General features: G+C 48.7%; 1 protein-coding gene across 7 annotated transcripts in view; it reads right to left on the reverse strand.

Moving 5' to 3' along the window:
• RILPL2 (Rab interacting lysosomal protein like 2) overlaps positions 1 to 1,168 on the reverse strand; it is a 36,725-nt gene extending 35,557 nt beyond the window's left edge. For 3 of the 7 annotated variants that reach the window (XR_010135838.1, XR_010135837.1, XM_054528429.2), the window contains exon 1: positions 153 to 829. Coding sequence is in view for 5 of the 7 variants with exons in the window: in XM_054528429.2 (XP_054384404.1) it covers positions 153 to 485 (333 nt within the window). In the remaining 2 variants the exon portion in view is untranslated. Of the gene's footprint in view, positions 1 to 152 lie in introns of all 7 variants that reach the window. The other 4 variants (XM_054528430.1, XM_054528428.1, XM_024257524.2 and 1 more) reach the window with 4 other exon arrangements.
• Between the last annotated feature and the right edge of the window lie 18,749 nt (positions 1,169 to 19,917).

Raw genomic sequence — 19,917 nt, forward strand, 5'->3', positions numbered from 1 at the left:
CTGGGCAACACAGCGAGATCCCATCTCTTAAAAAAAGAAAAAAGAAAAAAGAAAAGAGAAAAGAAAAGAAAAGGAAGGCGTCTCCCCACCAGCAGGCGCCCTCCTACGCCCCGCAGGCGCCGTGGGCCCAGCACCGTCGCTCCCACACTCACCTCCCCGCTGGCCGAAGGGCTCTGTCTCCGCAGCCCCTCCACCTTCTTCCTGAGGTTGTCCCTCTCCATCTTCAGCTCCTCCAGCGCCAGGTTGCCCTCATTCACCAGCGCCTCCAGCATCTCCAGGACGCGGACGACTTTGAACTGCAGCTGCGTCACCCGGGGGTCGCTGCCCAGGGCCATAAGCTCGCGGCCCAACAGGTAGGAGATGTCATACACGTCCTCGGCGGTCAGCTGGAAGGGGCTCTTGCCCAGCGCCCCCTCGGGCCCAGCCTCGTCCCTCTCCTCGTCCTCCTCTCCCTCCTCCTCTTCCCGCACAGGGGGCTCCTCCATGGCCACCCAGACCCCCGCCGACCCCGGAGCTGCTGTCTTTGAGTCTCCCAAAGGTTGGACTTCCTCCCGGCACCCAAAACTTTCCGCTGGGCAGAGTCCCTACCTGCCCAATCAGCGCGGCCCGGGGGTGGGCCCGGGGGGATGGTGCAAGGGGCCACGCACGCGACTCTTGGGCCTGCGCCCTGGCGCACCGTTCCCGCTGCCGGCAGCGCTGGAGAGTGCGCTCTAGGATGTGGTTTGGGGTGCGAAGGGACAACGGAAAAGGACGGCGGCCGAGAAGAGGAACAGGGAAGTTCAGGGGTGACGGCAATCGCCCCAGCCTGCGAACAGTTGCAGCCCGGGGGAGGAGCCGCCCTGAGCCCCGCCCCTGGCGACCACTGCCTGGGGGCGCGTTTCCGTGGAGACGGAGTTTCCACCGTGCAATCCAGAGCGGGGTAAAAAGAACGCAACTGTTTCCTTTCTACCCTCGTGCTTTCCAGCCGTAGAATTTGCATCGTAAGTGATGGAAGATCCGGGTGTCTCTTTGAGGGTGTTTTCTGGAGCCTGCGGCCAAACAGAAAGCAGCTGTTGGGGGCAGCGCGACAGAGTCCCCGAGGCTTGAGGATCTGGAAAACTCCCAGGCAAATTGTCACTAGGGCCTGGGGCATCCGACTTCGCTGTGACTCTCAATAAAATGGAGAATTCCTGCCCTGCTGACTTCGCTGTGTCCTCGGCTCCTCCACGTAACCCGCGCTGTCACCTTGGCAAGTTACTTAACGTCTCCGAGCCTCAGTCCCCTCCTCTGTAAAATGGGGGCAATAGCGGGACCCAGCTGGCAGGGTTGCTGCGAGGAACATGAGCTTATGAGATCATGTGTGTGACACCTCAAGCACTTAGGAAGCACTCACATACGTGACTGCGATCCTTCATTCTTTCTTTTTTTTTTGAGACAGAGTCTCGCTGTGTCGCCCAGGCTGGAGCGCAGTGGCGCGATCTCCGCTCACTGCAAGCTCCGCCTCCCGGGTTCACGCCGTTCTCCTGCCTCAGCCTCCCGAGTAGCTAGGACCACAGGCGCCCACCACCACGCCCGGCTAATTTTTTTGTATTTTTAGTAGAGACGGGATTTCACCATCTTAGCCAGGATGGTCTCGATCTCCTGACCTCGTGATCCGCCCGCCTCGGCCTCCCAAAGTGCTGGGATTACAGGCGTGAGCCACCATGCTTGGCCTTTCTTCTTCTTCTTCTTCTTCTTCTTTTTTTTTTTTTTTGAGACGGAGTTTTGCTCTTGTTGCCCAGGCTGGAGTGCAGTGGCATGATCTCTGCTCATTGCAACCTCTGCCTTCTGGGTTCAAGCAATTCTCCTGCCTCAGCCTTGCAAGTAGCTGGGATTATAGGTGCCCACCACCGCACCCAGCTAAGTTTTGTATTTTTAGTAGAGACAGGGTTTCACCATGTTGGCCAGGATGGTCTCGAACTCCTGACCTCAGGTGATCTGCCTGCCTCACCCTCCCAAAGTGCTGGGATTACAGGCATAAGCCCAGCCTATTTTTTCTTAAGAGATGAGGCTTTGCTCTGTCACCCCGGCTGGAGTGCAGTGGCATGATCACAGCTCACTGCAGCCTCGAACTCCTGGGCTTAGGTGATCCTCCCACCTCAGCCTCCAGAGTAGCTGGGCCTACAGGTGCTTGCCACCATACCTGGCTAATTTTTTTTTTTTTTTTTTTTTTTGAGACAGAGTCTTGCTCTGTCGCCCAGGCTGGAGTGCAGTGGCGCGATCTCGGCTCACTGCAAGCTCCGCCTCCCGGGTTCATGCCATTCTCCTGCCTCAGCCTCCGAAGTAGCTGGGACTACAGGCGCCCGCCACCGCGCCCGGATAATTTTTTGTATGTTTTAGTAGAGACGGGGTTTCACCGTGTTAGCCAGGACGGTCTCTATCTCCTGACCCCGTGATCCGCCCGCCCTGGCCTCCCAAAGTGCTGGGATTACAGGTGTGAGCCACCGCACCCGGCCTTTCTGTCTTTCTTTCTTTCTTTCTTTTTTTTTTTTTTTTTAAAGAAACAAGGCCTCATTCTGTTGCCCTGGCTGGTCTCAAAATCCTGGCCTCAAGCAATCCTCCCACTTTCGCCTCCCAAAGTGCTAGGATTACAGGAATGAGCCACTGTGCCCCTCCAGGAATGTTGTAATAATCAAAACGAAGCTCCTGGGCAAGGGCCTAGAAGTCCACAAATCACAGAGTGACAACATCCAGTGGTTAAATACTGAGATGAAATATTAGGCCTGCCATACATAAAAGAGGGTATGTCCATCCAATAGAATAGTATTCAGCCGTAGCAAAGAATGAAAAATAAAATAGCTCATAAATAAATTGTTGTATATATTGGCAAATGATTTTCAATAAGGGAGCCAAGACCATTCAATGGGGCAAGGACAGTCTTTTCAACCAATGGAGTTCACCATATACAAAAATTAACTCAAAGTGCATCTAAGGGCCTTCGCAGTGGCCAGGAGTTGGAGAACAGTCTGGGCAATACAGTGAGAACAATCTCTACAAAAAGTAAAAACGGAGCCAGGTGCGGTGGCTCACGCCTGTAATCCCAACACTTTGGGAGATGGAAGTGGGCAGATCAGTTGAGGTCAGGAGTTCGAGACCAGCCTGGCCAACATGGTGACGGAGAATGAAGAATTGTCGTTTAATGGGGATAGAGTTTCAGTTTTGCAAGATCAGAAAGTTCTGGAGATTGGCTGCACGTGAGCCACTGTGCCCAGTCAAGAGATGTTAATTTTGAGGGGCCTGGTGGCTCATGCCTGTAATCCCACAGCACATTGGGAGGCTTACGCCTGATGATTATTTGAGGCCAGGAGTTCCAGACCAGCCTAGGCAACAAAGTGAGATCCCATCTCTACAAAAAAAAAAAAAAAAAAAAAAAATTAACTTGGTGTGATGGTGCGTACCTGTGGTCCCAGCTACTTGGGAAGCTGGGGCGGGAGAATCACTTGAGCCCAAGAGTTCCAGGCTGCAGTGAGCTGTGATCATGCCACTGCACTGTAGCCTGAGCAACACAGCAAGACTCAGATTCAAGAAAAAAAATTTTAAATAAATAAGTAAAATAAAGCTGGATGTAGTGGCTCATGCCCGTAATCCCAGCACTTTGGGAGGCCGAGGTGGGTGGATTGCTTGAGGCCAGGAGTTTGAGACCAGCCTGCCCAACATGGTGAAATTCTGTCTTTACCAAAAATACAAAAATTAGTGGAGCGTTGTGCTAGGCACCTGTAATCCCAGTTACTTGGGAAGCTGAGGTGCAAGAATCACTTGAACCTGGAAGGGGGAGGTTGCAGTGAGCCAAGATCATGCCACTGCACTCTAGCCTGGGTGACAGAGCAAGACTCAGTCTCGAAAAAAAAATAAATTAAATAAATACATAAATACATAAAATAAAGAGGTGTGAATTTGATTAAACAGTTTATCTTGAATAACCTAGACATGAGTCCACAGATGGCTTCTATGGTTTCATAGCTGTCTCTCATAGCTTCGGTGAGTTTGTCTTCTGACTTTCAGTCATGTGCTTCTAAACTCAACATGAAACTCTCTCTTCCCAGCTGCGCTTCTGACTACCCTAACTTTTCAGACAAATCAAAGACCCAACCAGTGCTATAGTCTGCATTGGTAAGCCTGCTCGAGGAACTCCGTGTATTCGCCCAGGATTTAGTCCACGAACGCTCAAGCAATTTGCAATCCAAAGAAGATTTGAAATATGAGACTTCCGAGGCATCATATGCTCACCAGTTTATGATAAAGGATGTTTCAGAGGATACAGGTGAAAGCGAAGAATAGGGGGAGGGGGCAGAGCTCCCACGCCCTCCCTGGGGCACTGCCCTCCAGGAACCTCCACGTGTTCAGCTGTACGGAAGCTCGAAAAATGTACTATATCTTGCTCTTGGTGGAGGTCACGTGAGTATACACGAAGGTAAAAAGTTGAGGTTGGGCAGGGTAGCTCCCGCCTGTAATCCCAGCATTTTGGGAAGTTGAGGTGGGAGGATCGTTTCAGCCCAGGAGTTCAAGACCAGCTTGGGCAACATAGTGAGGTCTTGTCTGTATAAATAATAATTAGGCGGGTGTGTTGGTGTGCACCGTTGGTTCCATCCATTTGAGGCCGAGGTGGGAGAATTGCTTGAGCCCGGGAGGCCGAGGGTGCAGTGACCTGTGATGGAGCCACCGCACTCCAGCCTGGGTGACAAAGCGAGACTATCTCTAAACAAATAGCAGGGCGCAGTGGCTCACGCCTGCAATCCCAGCACTTTGGGAGGCCGAGGCGGGCGGATCACAAGGTCAGGAGATTGAGACCATCCTGACTAACACAGTGAAACCCCGTCTCTGCTAAAAACACAAAAAATTAGCCGGGCGTGGTGGCGGGTGCCTGTAGTCCCAGCTCCTGGGGAGCCTGAGGCAGGAGAATGGCGTGAACCCGGGAGGCGGAGCTTGCAGTGAGCCGAGATCACGCCACTGCACTCCAGCCTGGGCGACAGAGTGAGACTCCATCTCAAAAATAAATAAATAAATAAATAAATAAATAAATAACAAAAAGCTGTGGAAGTATTCACTTATTTGTGCATTTCCTTTAGGTAAATTATGTCTCAATAAAGTGCTGGGGAGAAAGCAATGAAGCACTGACATACGCTACACCGAGGATGAACCTCGAAAACATCATGCTGAGTGAAAGAAGCCAGACACAAAAGGCTGCACAGTGTATGATTCTATTTACATGTAATGTCCAGAATAGGTAAATTCATAGAGACAGAGTAGATTCGTACCCAGTCTAGCGTCATTCTAGGGCTGGGAAAAATGGGAAGTGACTACTTCTGTGTATGGGGTTTCTTTTGGGGGGGATGACAATGTACTAAAATTAGATTGTGGTGATGGTTGCACAACTCTGAATATACTAAAAACCACTGAACTGTATATTGTAAACAGGTTGATTTTATACGTACATAATGCTCAATTCTGTTGAGTGGAATTAGCCTTCCTAGAACAATGCCATCAGGAAGAATTAAAAGTGAGTTTCAGCTGGGCACAGTGGCCCATGCCTGTAATTCTAGCACGTTGGGAGGCCGAGGCGGGTGGATCATGAGGTCAGGAGTTTGAGACCAGCCGGGCCAACATGGTGAAACCCCATCTCTACTAAAGACACACAAAATTAGCTGGGTGTGGTGGCCAGCGTGCTTATAATCTCAGCTACTCAGGAGGCTGGGGCAGGAGAATCGCTTGATCTTGGGAGGTGGAGGTTACAGTGAGCTGAGATCGCACCATTGCACTCCAGCCTGGGCGACATGGCTAGACTCTGTCTCAAAAAAAAAAAGTTTCTTTTAACTTTCTTTCTTTTTTTTTTTTTTTTTTGAGACGGAGTCTCGCTCTGTTGCCCAGGCTGGAGTGCAGTGGCGTGAGATCTCAGCTCACTGCAAGCTCCGCCTCCCGGGTTTACACCCTTCTCCTGCCTCAGCCTCCCGAGGAGCTGGGACTACAGGTGTCTGCCACCACGCCCGGCTAATTTTTTTGTATTTTTAGTAGAGACGGGGTTTCACTGTGTTAGCCAGGATGGTCTCGATCTCCTGACCTCGTGATCCGCCCATCTCGGCCTCCCAAAGTGCTGGGATTACAGGCGTGAGCCACCGTGCCTGGCCTCTTTTAACTTTCACCACCCCCACTTATCACTGCTGGAATTGTCCATGTCAAAAGTTCCTTTTGGGCCCAGCGCGGTGGCTCATGCCTGTAATCCCAACATTTTGGGAGGCTGAGGCAGGCGGATCATGAGCTCAGGAGTTCGAGACCAGCCTGACCAACATGGTGAAACCTCATCTCTACTAAAAATACAAAAAGTAGCAGGGCGTGGTGGCACACGCCTCTAATCCCAGCTACTCAGGAGGCTGAGGCAGGAGAATTGCTTGAACCCAGGAGGTGGAGGTTGCAGTGAGCCGAGATCGCGCCATTGCATTCCAGCCTGGGTGACAGAGCAAGACACTGTCTCAAAAAAAAAAAAAAAAAATCCTTCTGGACCAGAGACAGTAGCTCACGTCTGTAATCCTAGTGCTGCAGGAGGCCAAGGCAGGAGGATCACTTGAGTCCAGGAGTTTGAGACCAGCTTAGGCAACATGGGAAAATCCCATCTCTACAAAAAAACAAAAAAAACTGAAAATTAGCCAGGCGTGGTGACACACACCTGTAGACCTAGCTACTTGGGAGACTGAAGCCAGAGGATCTCTTGAGGCAGGGAGGTCGAGGCTGCAGTGAGCCTTGATTGCACCACTGCACTACAGCCTAGGCAACAGATTAAGACCCTGTCTCAAAACAAAACAAACAAACAAAAAAAATCTGTTCATTCATTAATGATTAATATACTGAGCATCTACTATGTTCAAAGGCTGAAATGTCCTACAAGGCTGTAGAGTTAAGCAGTCTTTGCTTTGAACCTCCCAATTGCTACATACTTGCTGATTCACAAGCTTGATCAAATTTCCTAATCTCTCCAAACCTAGTTTCCTCACTGTACACTGGGAAAAAGAAAAATATCTGTTTCCCAAGACTGATATAAGGATTGTATAATATAATGCATAAAAGTGTCTAGGATACTATAAGCATCAATGGATGTTGGCTACTATTACAAAGTGTTAAGAAACTTAACTCTTAGATCCCTCATAGAATTGGACAATCTGTTGATAGGTAACGATGGCCCTTCTCTCTCCACTGGCAAATTATGAAAACAATTACAAATTATAGCAGAGGTTCTTTTTTTATTTCCCCCAGAGACAGGATCTTGCTCGGCCACTCAGGCTGGAGTGCAGTGACATGAACGTAGCTCACTGCAGCCTTGAGCTCAGGGTTCAGGAGCTCCTCCTGCCTCAGACTCCTGAGGAGCTAGGACTACAAGTGCCTGCCACCACGCCTGGCTAATATTTCAAAAATTTTTTGTAGGCCGGGCACGGTGGCTCACGCCTGTAATCCCAGCACTTTGGGAGGCCGAGGCGGGTGGATCACCTGAGGTCAGGAGTTCGAAACCAGTCTGGTCAACATGGTGAAACCCTGTCTCTACTAAAAATACAAAATCAGCTGGGCGTGGTGGTGCATGCCTGTATTCCCAGCTACTTGGAAGGCTGAGGCAGGAGAATTGCTTGAACCTGGGAAGCAGAGGTTGCAGTGAGCCAAGATCACGCCATCGCACTCCATCCTGGGCAACAAGAGCCTTTGAAACAGTGTCTCCCTATGTTGCCCAGGCTGGTCTCCCACTCCTGGCCCCAAGTGATGCTCCTACCTCAGCCTCCCAATGTGCTAGGGTTACAGATGTGAACCGCTGTGCCCGGCCTAGAGCAGAACTTTTAAAGTGTGGTCCCAGGGCCAGTCCCACAAGCATCACTTGGAAGCTTTTTAGAAATGCAAATTCTCGAGCCACTGATTCAGAAACTTTGAGGGAGGGCTCCAGCATCTGTGTTTTAAAAAGCCCTGTAGGTGATTCTAATGCATGCTCAAGTTTGAAACCCAGTGAGTGATAGCAGAGTGTTCAAGAGGCTGACCATGCCTGGCTAATTTTTTTGTATATTTAGTAGAGATGAGATTTCACCATGTTGGCCAGACTGGTCTCGAACTCCTGACCTCAGGTGATCTGCTCGCCTCGGCCTCCCAAAGTGCTGGGATTACAGACGTGAGCCACCGTGCCCAGCACCAAGCAGAATCAGTCTTAAGGTCTTTTGCATATCGTGGTGCCCTTTCTTGATTTCCCAAGCGGTACACTCAGGATGGCTTTCTTCCTGTTCGCTATGTTATTTTCAGGTCTTGTTATTCTTAAATCATAAGTGGAAACAACAAGGATTTTGGACATTTCCCAGCCTAGTTTAAATGCCTGCGATGCTAGGTCAATGATTTTATCTCAAGCAGTTTAGGGGAAGGAATCTAGCTGCAGGAAGGGTGGTGCCCCGGGCACTGTTTTGAGTCTGTGTTTGCATAAGACAACAGTAAAAAAAAAAAAAAAACTTTGATTTGTTTATGCAGAGTAATGGGTGGGAGGGCATTATAACTAAAGTTCTCCACTCTCCCCTCCAAGTCAGCCCTTGCTCCACCACTGAAATGCAACAACCCCCTCCTTATAGAGCAGTTAAGGGAATGAAATGAGCTTGGCCCAGGGCCTGGCAGTGAATGCTAAATGTTCCTTTGAGATTCGATTACTGTGAAACTTCTGTAGAAATATCTGCCTTCCCTAGTGCCCTCCAGATCTCTTGCTTGGTTTGTAAAATGTTTTATAATAAATTTTTAGCTATAGAAACTTAGCAGTCCTGGAGATGCACCTATCTGAATACCTTTCAAGAGGCTAACGGGCCCAGCACGGTGGCTTATGCCTGTAATCCCAGCACTTTGGTAGGCCAAGGCAGGAGGATTGCTTGAGTCCAGGAGTTCAAGACCATCCTGGCCAACATGGTGAAACCTTGTTTCTACTAAAGATACAAAAAATTAGCCAGGTGTGGTTGCACACACCTGTAGTCCCAGCTACTTGGGAGGCTGAGGCAGGAGAATCACTTAAACCCAGGAAGCGAAGGTTGCAGCGAGCCGAGATCGAGCCATTGCACTTCAGCCCGGGTGACAGAGTGACACTCTGTCTCAAAAAAAAAAAAAAAAAGCCAGGCGCGGTGGCTCATGCCTGTAATCCCAGCACTTTGGGAGGCCAAGGCGGGCGGATCACAAGGTCAGGAGATCGAGACCATCCTGGCTAACATGGTGAAACCCCATCTCTACTAAAAATAGAAAAAAACTAGCCGGGCGTGGTGGCAGGTGACTGTAGTCCCAGCTACTTGGGAGGCTGAGGTGGGAGAATGGCGTGAACCTGGGAGGCAGGGCTTGCAGTGAGCCAAGATGACGCCACTGCACTCCAGCCTGGGTGACAGAGCGAGACTCCATCTCAAAAAAAAAAAAAAAAAAAAAAAAAAAAAAAATCACCTCACATCCCTTAGGGTGGCTATTATGATTATTATTATTTTTTTTTTTGAGACGGAATTTTGCTCTTATTGCCCAGGCTGGAGTGCAGTGGCGCGATCTCAGCTCACCAAAACCTCTGCCTTCTGAATTCAAGCAATTCTCCTGCTTCAGTCTCCCAAGTTAGCTGGGATTACAGGCATGCACTACCAGGCCCAGCTAATTTCGTATTTTTGGTAGAGACGGGGTTACTCCATGATGGCCAGGCTGTTCTCGAACTCCTGACCTCAAATGATCTGCCTGCCTCGGCCTCCCAAAGCGCTGGGATTACAGGCGTGAGCCACCGTGCCCAGCCTAGGATGGCTATTATTTAAAAAAAGAAAAAAAAAAAAAAGAAAACTTTGGTGAGGATGTAAGGAAATGAACCGCTGGTGCACTGCTGGTGGGAATGTAAAATGGTGAGGCTTCTATGAAAAACACTATGGAGGGTCCTCAAATAATTAAAAGTAGCCAGGCGTGGTGGCTCACATCTGTAATCCCAGCACTTTGGGAGGCTGAGGCAGGTGGGTCACCTGAGGTCAGGAGTTTGACAACAAGCCTAGCCAACATGGTGAAACCCCATCTCTTCTAAAAATATAAAACTTAACTGGGCGTAGTGGTGTGTGCCTGTAATCCCAGCTACTCGGGAGGCTGAGGCAGGAGAATTGCTTGAACCCAGGAGGCAGAGGTTGCAGTGAGCCGAGATGGCACCATTGCACTTCAACCCAGATGACAGAGCAAGACTCCATCTCTAAATAAATAAATAAGTAAATAAATAATAAGTAAATGTAGAATTCCATGTGATCCAGCAATTCCCCTTCTGGGTATGTACCCAGAAGAATTGAAAACAGGATCTTAAAGAGATATTTGGGCACCCATGTTCATAACAGCACTATTCACAATAGCCAAGAGGTGGAAGCAACCCAAGTGTTTATCAATGGATGAATGGAGAATGTGGTCTGTCTATACAATGGATATAATTCAGCTTAAAAAGGAAGGGAATGGGCCGGGTGCAGTGGCTCACGCCTGTAATCCCAGCACTTTGGGAGGCCGAGGTGGGCGGATCAGAAGGTCAGGAGATCGAGATCATCCTGGCTAACACAGTGAAACCCCGTCTCTAGTAAAAATACAAAAAATTAGCCGGGCGTGGTGGTGGGTGCCTGTAGTCCCAGCTACTCAGGAGGCTGAGGCAGGAGAATGGCATGAACCTGGGAGGCGGAGCTTGCAGTGAGCTGAGATGGCACCACTGCACTCCAGCCTGGGTGATAGAGCGAGACTCTGTCTCAAAAAAAAATAAAAAAAAAAAAAAGAAGGAAATGCTGACACACGCTGCAACATGGATAAACCTTGAAGACATTATTTTGAGTGAAAGAAGCCAGTCACAAAAAGACAAATACTACGTGATTCTGCATATAGGAAGTTATACACGTATAGGAAGTCATACGCGGAATCATGTCGTATTTGTCATAGGGACAGAAGGTAGAGTGTTGGGTGCCAGGGGCTAGGGTGGAGCAAAAAGGAGTTTAACAGGGAGAGAGTTTCACTTTTGCAAGATGAAAGAGTTCTGGAGATTGGTTGCACAATAATGTAAATATACTTAACACTACTGAACTGTACACTGAGAAATGGTTAAGATTATAAATTTCATGTTATGTGTTTTTCTTACCATAGTTAAAAATAAAAAAAATATGGCTGGGCATGGTAGCTCACACCTGTAATACAAGCACTTTGGTAGGCCAAGGCAGGGGGATCACCTGAGGTCAGGAGTTCGAGACCAGCCTGGGAAACATGGCGAAACCCCGTCTCTACTAAAAATACAAAATAATTAGCTAGGCGTGGTGGCGGACACCTGTAGTCCCAGCTACTCCGGAGGCTGAAGCAGGAGAATCGCTTGAACCTGGGAGGCGGAGGTTGCAGTAAGCTGAGATCACGCCACTGCACTCCAGCCTGGGTGACAGAACGAGACTCCAAATCGAAAAATAAAATAATAAATAAATAAATAAATAAATATTTTTTTAAAATTTAAAAAAGAGCTTGTGGGTGAGTGCAAGGAGTGCAGTTGCCTCCTCCAGCTGCAGTGCCTTCCATCCTGCTGGGGACACCATTTTCACAGGCAGCCCTCTGTCCATGACTAAGCCCAGCAGGGATACCAGGAGCAGGCCATTTCTGCCCAGCAAGGGACAACTCTATTGGCAGTCTTTACTCTGGAGTAACCCCTTGGGTTGGTCAAGCCTGTGCTGTAGTCTGAGGCCCTTGTTTCCTGACTGCTTTCTCCCGTTTCCATTCTCAGATGTCAGCCAGCATCAGAGTCCAGGGCTTTCCCTGCCCAATCCTGCTTCGCCACCCTTTGTGACTCACAGGTCATAAGCCTCCACTAACCCTAGCCCTATGTAGCCCTGACCCTTGCATCACTAACTGGGCCTGACTCTCTGCTTACTGGAGGACCCAACTAAAACAAGAAACAGATTGGGGTCCCTGCCTCACGCCTGTAATCCCAGCACTTTAGGAGGCCTAAAGGAGGTGGGAGGATCACTTGAGTCCAGGGGTTTGAGTCCAGCCTGGGCAATATAGTGAGACACTGTCTCTACAAAAAATGTAAATTTTAGTCAGATGTGGTGGCACGTGTCTATCGTCCCAGCTGCTCGGGAGGCTGAAGTGGGAGGGTCACTTGAACCTAGGAGGTTGAGGCTATAATGAGCCATGATGGCACCACTGCATTCCAGCTTGGGTGACAGAGGGAGACTTTGTTTCAAGAGAAAAAAAAAAAAGAAAGAAAAGAAAAAACACGAATATGTGCTTATTGTAAAAAGTGTGAGATGTTACTAAGTAGTATAATTAGAAGTGAGAGGTCTTCCTCCACAACACCACCATGATCCCCAAGCAACTACTGTTAACAGTTTGATGTAACCTTCTAGACCTATTACAGTAGCCACCAGCATGTCACTGCCAAGCACTTGAAATGTGGTGAGTCCTAACTGAGATGAGCTGTAAGTATAAAAATACATCTTGAATTTCATCTGGGTGTGGTGGCTCATGCCTTCAATCCGAGCACTTTGGGAGGCCAAGGTGGGGTATCACGAGGTCAGGAGTTCGAGACCAGCCTGGCCAAGACAGTGAAACCCTGTCTCTACTAAAAATACAAAAATTAGCTGGGCGCAGTGGCGGGCACCTATAATCCCAGCTACTCAGGGGCTGAGGCAGGGGAATTGCTTCAACCCGGGAGGCGAAGGTTGCAGTGAGGCGCGATCGTGCCACTGCACTCTGGCCTGGGTGACAGAGCAAGACTCCGTCTCAAAAAAAAAAAAAAAAAAACCAAAAACTTGACTTTCGTCTGGGCATGGTGGCTCACGCCTGTAATCCCAGCACTTCGGGAAGCCAAGGCGGGCAGATTACCTGTGGTCAGGAGTTCGAGACCAGCCCAGCCAACATGGCAAAACCTGTGTCTACTAAAAATACAAAAATTAGCCGGGTGTGGTGATGTGTGCCTGTAATCCCAGCTAGTCAGGAGGCTGAGGCCAGAGAATCGCTTGAACCCGGGAGGCGGAGGATGCAGTGAGCTGAGATCGCGCCACCGCACTCCAGTCTGGATGACAGAATGACACTCTGTCTCAAAAAAAAAAAATCTTTTATTTCTTTTTTGTTGTTGTTTTGAGACACCAAGGCTGGGATGTAGTGATACAATCTCAGCTCACTGCAATCTCGATCTCCCGGGCTCAGGTGATTGTCTTGTGTCACTTTCCCGAGTAGCTGGGACTACTGGCACATGCAACCACACCTGGCTAATTTTTTTGTATTTTTTATAGAGATGGAGTTTCACCATGTTGCCCAGGCTGGTCTTGAACTCCTGGACTCAAGTGATCATCCCACCTCGGCTTCCCAAAGTGCACTGCTGGATTTCTAAGACAGCACCAAAAAGAGAAAATAAACTATCTCACTAATAATGTCTCTACTGATTGCCATGTTGAAACAATGCTTTGGATATGTTGGGATAAATAAAATACTTGTTGAAATTAGCTTCTTGTGTTTCTTTCTACCTTTTCAATGTGGCTACTAGAAAATACAATGCCACATGTGGCTCACCCTTGATTTCTTTTCTTTTTCTTTTTTTTTTTTGAGACGGAGTTTCGCTCTTGTTGCCTAGGCTGGAGTGCAATGGCACAATCTCCACTCACCACAACCTCTTCCTCCTGGGTTCAAGCGATTCTCCTGCCTCGGCCTCCTGAGTAGCTGGGATTACAGGCATGTGCCACCACGCACGGCTAATTTTGTATTTTTAGTAGAGACAGGGTTTCTCCATGTTGGCCGGGCTGGTCTCGAACTCCGGACCTCAGGTGGTCCGCCTGCCTCGGCTTCCCAAAATGTTGGGATTACAGGCGTGAGCCACCGTGCTTGGCCAAGCTCACACTTGATTTCCGTGGAACAGCACTGTCCTACACCATGCTATCTGACAGGACTTACTACAATGATGAAATGTTCTGTACCTGCACTGTCCAGTACAAGGGCCTGCAGTGGCTGAGGCCTGTGATTATTATAATACATCATTTTGCAATGCCGTGAAGAGAGAATTGCTTGAGGCCAGGAGTTCAAGACCAGCTTAGGCAACATAGTGAGATGCAATCTCTACAAAAATGACAAATATTAGGCCGGGCGCGGTGGCTCATGCCTGTAATCCCAGCACTTTGGGAGGCCGAGGCAGGTGGATCATGAGGTCAGGAGATCGAGACCATCCTGGCTAACACGGGGAAACCCTGTCTCTACTAAAAATACAAAAAATTAGCTGGGCGTGGTGGTGGGCACCTGTAATCCCAGCTACTCAGGAGGCTGAGGCAGGAGAATGGCATGAACCTGGGAGGCGGAGCTTGTAGTGAGCCGAGATTGCACCACTGTACTCCAGCCTGGGCGACAGAATGAGACTCCGTCTTGAAAAAAAAAAAATAATACAAATATTAGCTAGGTATGGTGGCACATGCCTATAGTTGAGTTAGAGGTCACAGTGAGCTAAGATCCGGCCACTATGCTGCCGTACTCCAGCTTGGGTGACTGAGCAAGACCATGTCTCAAAAAAAAAAAAAAAAAAAAAAAAAAGGCGGCTTATGCCTGTAATCCAGCACTTTGGGAACCTAGGTAGGAGGATGGCTTGAGCTCAAGAGTTGGAGGACCAGCTGGGCAACATAGTGATACCTTCTCTCTACTAAAAAAAAAATTGGGTGTGGTGGCATGAGCCTATAGTCCCAGCTACTCCGAAGACTGAAGCAAGAGGGTCACTTGAGTCTGGGAGGTTGATGCTGCAGTGAGCCATGATTGTGCCACTGCACCCCAGCCTGGATAACAGAGCAAGACCTTGTCTCAAAAAAAAAAAAAAAAAAAAAGGATAGCTGGGCACAGTGGCTCCTCATGCCTGTAATTCCAGCACTTTGGGAGGCTGAGGTGGGTGGATCACCTGAGGTCAGGAGTTTGAGACCAGCCTAGCCAACATGGTGAAACCCGGTCTCTGCTAAAAATACAAAAATTAGCTGGGTGTGAGAGGCTGAGGCAGGAGAATTGCTTGAACATGGGAGGCGGAGGCTGTAGTGAGCCAAGATCGCATCACTGTACTCCAGCCTGGGTGAGAGAGTGAGACTCTGTCTCCAAAAAATATATATATGTGTATATATATATATTTATATGGTAGCCACTAGCCACATGAGGCTATTAAGTGCTGGAAATGAGGCTGGTACAACTGAGAAACTAAGCTTGTATTTATTTATTTAAAACTTTAAGTTTTTTGTAGACACGGGATTTTGCTAAGTTTCCCAGGCTGGTCTCGAATGCCTGCACTCAAGTGATCCTCCTGCTTTGGCGTGAGCCACCGTGCTTGGTCTAATTCTTTTTTGTTTGTTTGTTTGTTTGTAGAAATGAGTTCTCACTATGTTGCTTAGGCATGCTCTACTTTCTGGGGAGAGGAGTTATCTCCATAAGTTATTTGCAATTCTGCGTGGGAGATTTGCCTCTTCTCTCCACTTTATTTATTCAATCACTTATTTATATCAGTAGGGACTGGTGGATATTTATTTATTTATTTTGAGACGGAGTTTTGCTCGTTACCCAGGCTGGAGTGCAATGGCGCGATCTCGGCTCACTGCAACCTCCACCTTCCGGGTTCAAGTGATTCTCCTGCCTCAGCCTCCTGAGTAGCTGGGATTACAGGCACCTGCCACCACGCCCTGCTAATTTTATATTTTTAGTAGAGACGGGGTTTCTCCATGCTGGTCTTGAACTCCCGACCTCAGGTGATCCGCCTGCCTTGGCCTCCCAATGTGCTGGGATTACAGGCATGAGCCACTGCGCCTGGCCCTTTTTTTTTTTTTTTTTTTTTTCCTGAAACAGAGTTTCGCTTTTGTTGCTCAGGCTGGAGTGCAGTGGCGTGATCTCGGCTCACTGCAACCCCCTACTCCCAGGTTCAGGCGATTCTCCTGCTTCAGCCTCCCGAGTAGCTGAGATTACAGGCACCCTCCACCACCCGGCTAATTTTTTGTATTTTTAGTAGAGACAGGGTTTCATCATGTTGGCCAGTCTAGTCTTGAACTCCTGACCTCACATGATCCACCATCCTTGGCCTCCCAAAGTACAGGGATTACAGGTGGGAGCCACTGCACCTGGCCTAATAGTTATTTTATTATTATTATTTTTTGAGACACAGTCTCACTCTGTTGCCCAGGCTGGAGTGCAGTGGCACAATCTCTGCTCACTGCAACCTCTGTCTCCCAGGTTCAAGCGATTCTCCTGCCTCAGCCCTGTGAGTAGCTGGAATTACAGGCGACTGCCACCATGCCCGGCTAAGTTTTGTGTTTTTAGTAGAGACGGGGTTTCACCATGTTGGCCAGGCTGGTCTCAAAACTCCTTGAGATCAGGGTGGTCTGCCTGCTTCGGCCTCCCAAAGTGCTGGGATTACAGACGTGAGCCACTGTGCCTGGCAGATATTTATTTTATGTTTTGGGTTATAATCCAGTACCACTTAATTTACAGTATTTTGTTGCTCATATTGTTTCCACTCTGGCCATTAGGAGTCCTTTCAGTTGGTTCGCCAGTCCCTGTGACATCATCATCGTTGGTGGAGTGTTTCATTTTTAGCACTACCTTACTTTCTGGTACTACAAGTTGCTTCAGGCTCATCTTGTGTATTTCTATTTATTTATTTATTTATTTACTGAGACAGAGTCTCACTCTGTTGCCCAGATGGAGTGCAGTGGTGCGATCTCAGCTCACTGCAACCTCTGCCTCACAGGTTCAAGTGATTCTCCTGCCTCAGCCTCCCGATTAGCTGGGATTACAGGTGCCTGCCACCACGCCTGGCTAATTTTTGTATTTTTAGTAGAGACGGGGTTTTGCCATGTTGGCCAGGCTGGTCTCAAACTCCTGACCTCAGGTGATCTGCCCACCTTAGCCTCCCAAAATGTGGGATTACAGGTGTGAGCCACCGCACCCGGCCTATTCATTTATGTTATGAGACACAGTCTTGCTCTGTCGTCCAGGCTGGAGTGCAGTGGGGCAATCTCTGCTCACCACAACCTCAGCCTCCTGGGTTCTAGTGATCCTTGCACCTCAGGGTCCCAAGTAGCTGGGACCACAGGCGTGTGCCATCACACCTGGCTAATTTTTGTATTTTTATTAGATACCCGGTTTTGCCATATTGCCTAGGCTTGTCTTGGACTCCTAGCCTCAAGCGATCTGCCTGCCTCGGCCTCCCAAAGTGCTGGGATTACAGGCGTGAGCCACCATGACTGGGCGAATTTTTTATTTTTTATTTTTTTGAGACAGGGTCTCGCTCCAACTGGAGTGCGATAGCACCATCTCAGTTCACTGCAGCATCAAGCTCCTGGGCTCAAGCGATCCTCCCACCTCAGCCTCCTGAGGTGCTGGGAGTACAGGCGTGCACCATCAGGCCTGGCTAATTTTATACTTTTTGTAGAGACAGGGTTTCACCATGTTGCCCAGACTGGTCTTGAACTCCTGAGTTCAAGTGATCCACCCGCCTCAGCCTCCCAAAGTGCTGGAATTACAGGCGTGAGCCACTGCACCCAGCCTTCTTGTGTATTTTTTTTGTCCCAGTTCTAGAGTCAGCTATTTCTCCAAGGAGCACTGGTTACTTTCACTGGAGAATGATATCAGAAACCAAGATCCGGGTGCTAGGTTATGCTCATTGCTACCAGGGTGCACAGACATTTTAATGTATATGTAACATAAAATTTATCTTTTTCACTGTATTTTCATTTATTCATTTATTTATTTATTTTTGAGATGGAGTTTGATCTGTCGCCCAGGCTGGAGTGCAGTGGTGCGATCTTGGCTCACTGCAACCTCCGCCTCCTGGGTTCAAGTGATTCTTCTGCCTCAGCCTCCTGAGTAGCTGGGATTACAGGCACGCGCTACGACACCTGGCTAATTTTTGTATTTTTAGTAGAGACGGGGTTTCACCATGTTGGCGTGGCTGGTCTTGAACTCCTAGCCTCAAGTAATCTGCCTTCCTTGGTCTCCCAAAGTGCTGAGATTATAGGCGTAAGACAATGCACCTGGTTCTTTTTTTTTTTTTTTTTTTTTTTGAGATAGAGTCTCGCTGTGTCACCTAGGCTGGAGTATAGTGGTACAATCTCGGCTCACTGCAACCTCTGACTCCCAGGTTCAAGCTATTCTCCTGCCTCAGCCTCCCAAGTAGCTGGGATTATAGGCGCCCGCCAGCACACCCACCTAATTTTTGTATTTTTAGTACAGACGTGGTTTCACTATGTTGGCCAGGCTGGTCTTGATCTCCTGACCTCGTGATCCTCCCAACTTGGCCTCCCAGTGTGCTGGGATTACAGGCCTTAGCCGCCTCGCCCGGCCGGTCTGTTTTAACTATTAAATAACATTAGGTAGATTCACATTGTTGTGAAACCATCTGTACTATCTATTTCCAGAACTTCTTCATCATCTCAAATTGAACCTCTGTATCTGTTAAACAATACCTCGCCATCCTCCTAACACTCACGGCAGCCCCTGATAACCACTACTGTACTTTCCAACCATGAATTTGACTATCCTAGGTCCCTCATATAAGTGGAACCATACAGTATTTGTCCTTATGCTTCTTTCACTTAGCATGGTTCATCCATGAACTAGGTGCATTCCTGATGTTGTAGCAATTAGAATTTCATTTCTTTTTAAGGAGAAATAGTATTCCATTGCATGTACTGTACATACCACTCGTGTGTGTGTGTGTGTGTGTGTGTGTGTGTGTGTGTGTGTGTGTGTGTGTGTGTGTGTGTGTGTGTTTAAAAGCACAGGAGTCGGCCGGGCATGGTGGTTCATGCCTGTAATCTCAGCATTTTGGGAGGCCAAGGCGGGCGGATCACTTGAGGTCGGGAGTTCAAGACCAGCTTGACCAACATGGAGAAACCCCATCTCTACTAAAAATACAAAATTAGCTGGGCATGGTGGCACATGCCTGTAATCCCAGCTACTCGGGAGGCTGTTAGGAGAATTGCTTGAACCTGGGAGGCGGAGATTGCGGTCAGCCGAGATCATGCCATTGCACTCCAGTTTGGGCAACAAGAGTGAAACTCTGTCTCAAAAAACAAACAAACAACAACAACAACATAGGGGTCTTGCTCTGTTGCCCAGGCTGACAGGCTGAACTTGAACTCCTGGCCTCAAGCCTCACGACTCAGCCTCCCTAGTAGCTGAAACTGCAGATGGCCTCCACTGACAGTGGCTAGCATATATTTTCAAACATAAAATTTTAAGCTATAGATTTTTTTTTTTTTTTTGAGACGGACTTTCGCTCTTGTTGTCCAGGCTGGAGTGCAATGGCACCATCTCAGTTCATCAAAACCTCTGCCTCCCGGGTTCAAGTGATTCTCCTGCCTCAGCCTCCCGGGTTCAAGTGATTCTCCTGCCTCAGCCTCCCGAGTGGCTGGGATTACAAGCACATGACACCATGTCCCGCTAATTTTGTATTTTTAGTACAGAAGGGGTTTCTCCATGTTGGTCAGGCTGGTCTTGAACTCCGGACCTCAGGTGATCCGCCCGCCTCGGCCTCCCGAAGTGTTGGGATTACAGGCGTGAGCCATGGCACCCGGCCATTTTTTTTTTTTTTTTAAAGAAATTGTGGCCGGGCGCGATGGCTCACTCCTGTAATCCCAGCACTCTGGGAGGCCGAGGCAGGCGGATCACTTGAGGTCAGAAGTTCGAGACCAGCCTGGCCAACATGGCGAAACCCTGTCTCCACTAAAAATACAAAAAATAGCCGGGCGTGGTGGCGGGCGCCAGTAATCCCAGCTACTCGGGAGGCTGAGGCAGGAAAATCGCTTGAACTCGGGAGGCGGAGGTTGCAGTGAGCCGAGTTTGCACCACTGCACTCCAGTCTGGGCGACAGAGGGAGTCTCCGTCTCAAGAAAAAATAATAAATAAGAATAAATAAATAATAAAGTAAAATGCCCCAGGTAACTG

This window comes from Pongo abelii, chromosome 10 (assembly GCF_028885655.2).
Source record: "Pongo abelii isolate AG06213 chromosome 10, NHGRI_mPonAbe1-v2.0_pri, whole genome shotgun sequence".
In the NCBI taxonomy this organism is placed as follows: Eukaryota; Metazoa; Chordata; class Mammalia; order Primates; family Hominidae; genus Pongo; species Pongo abelii.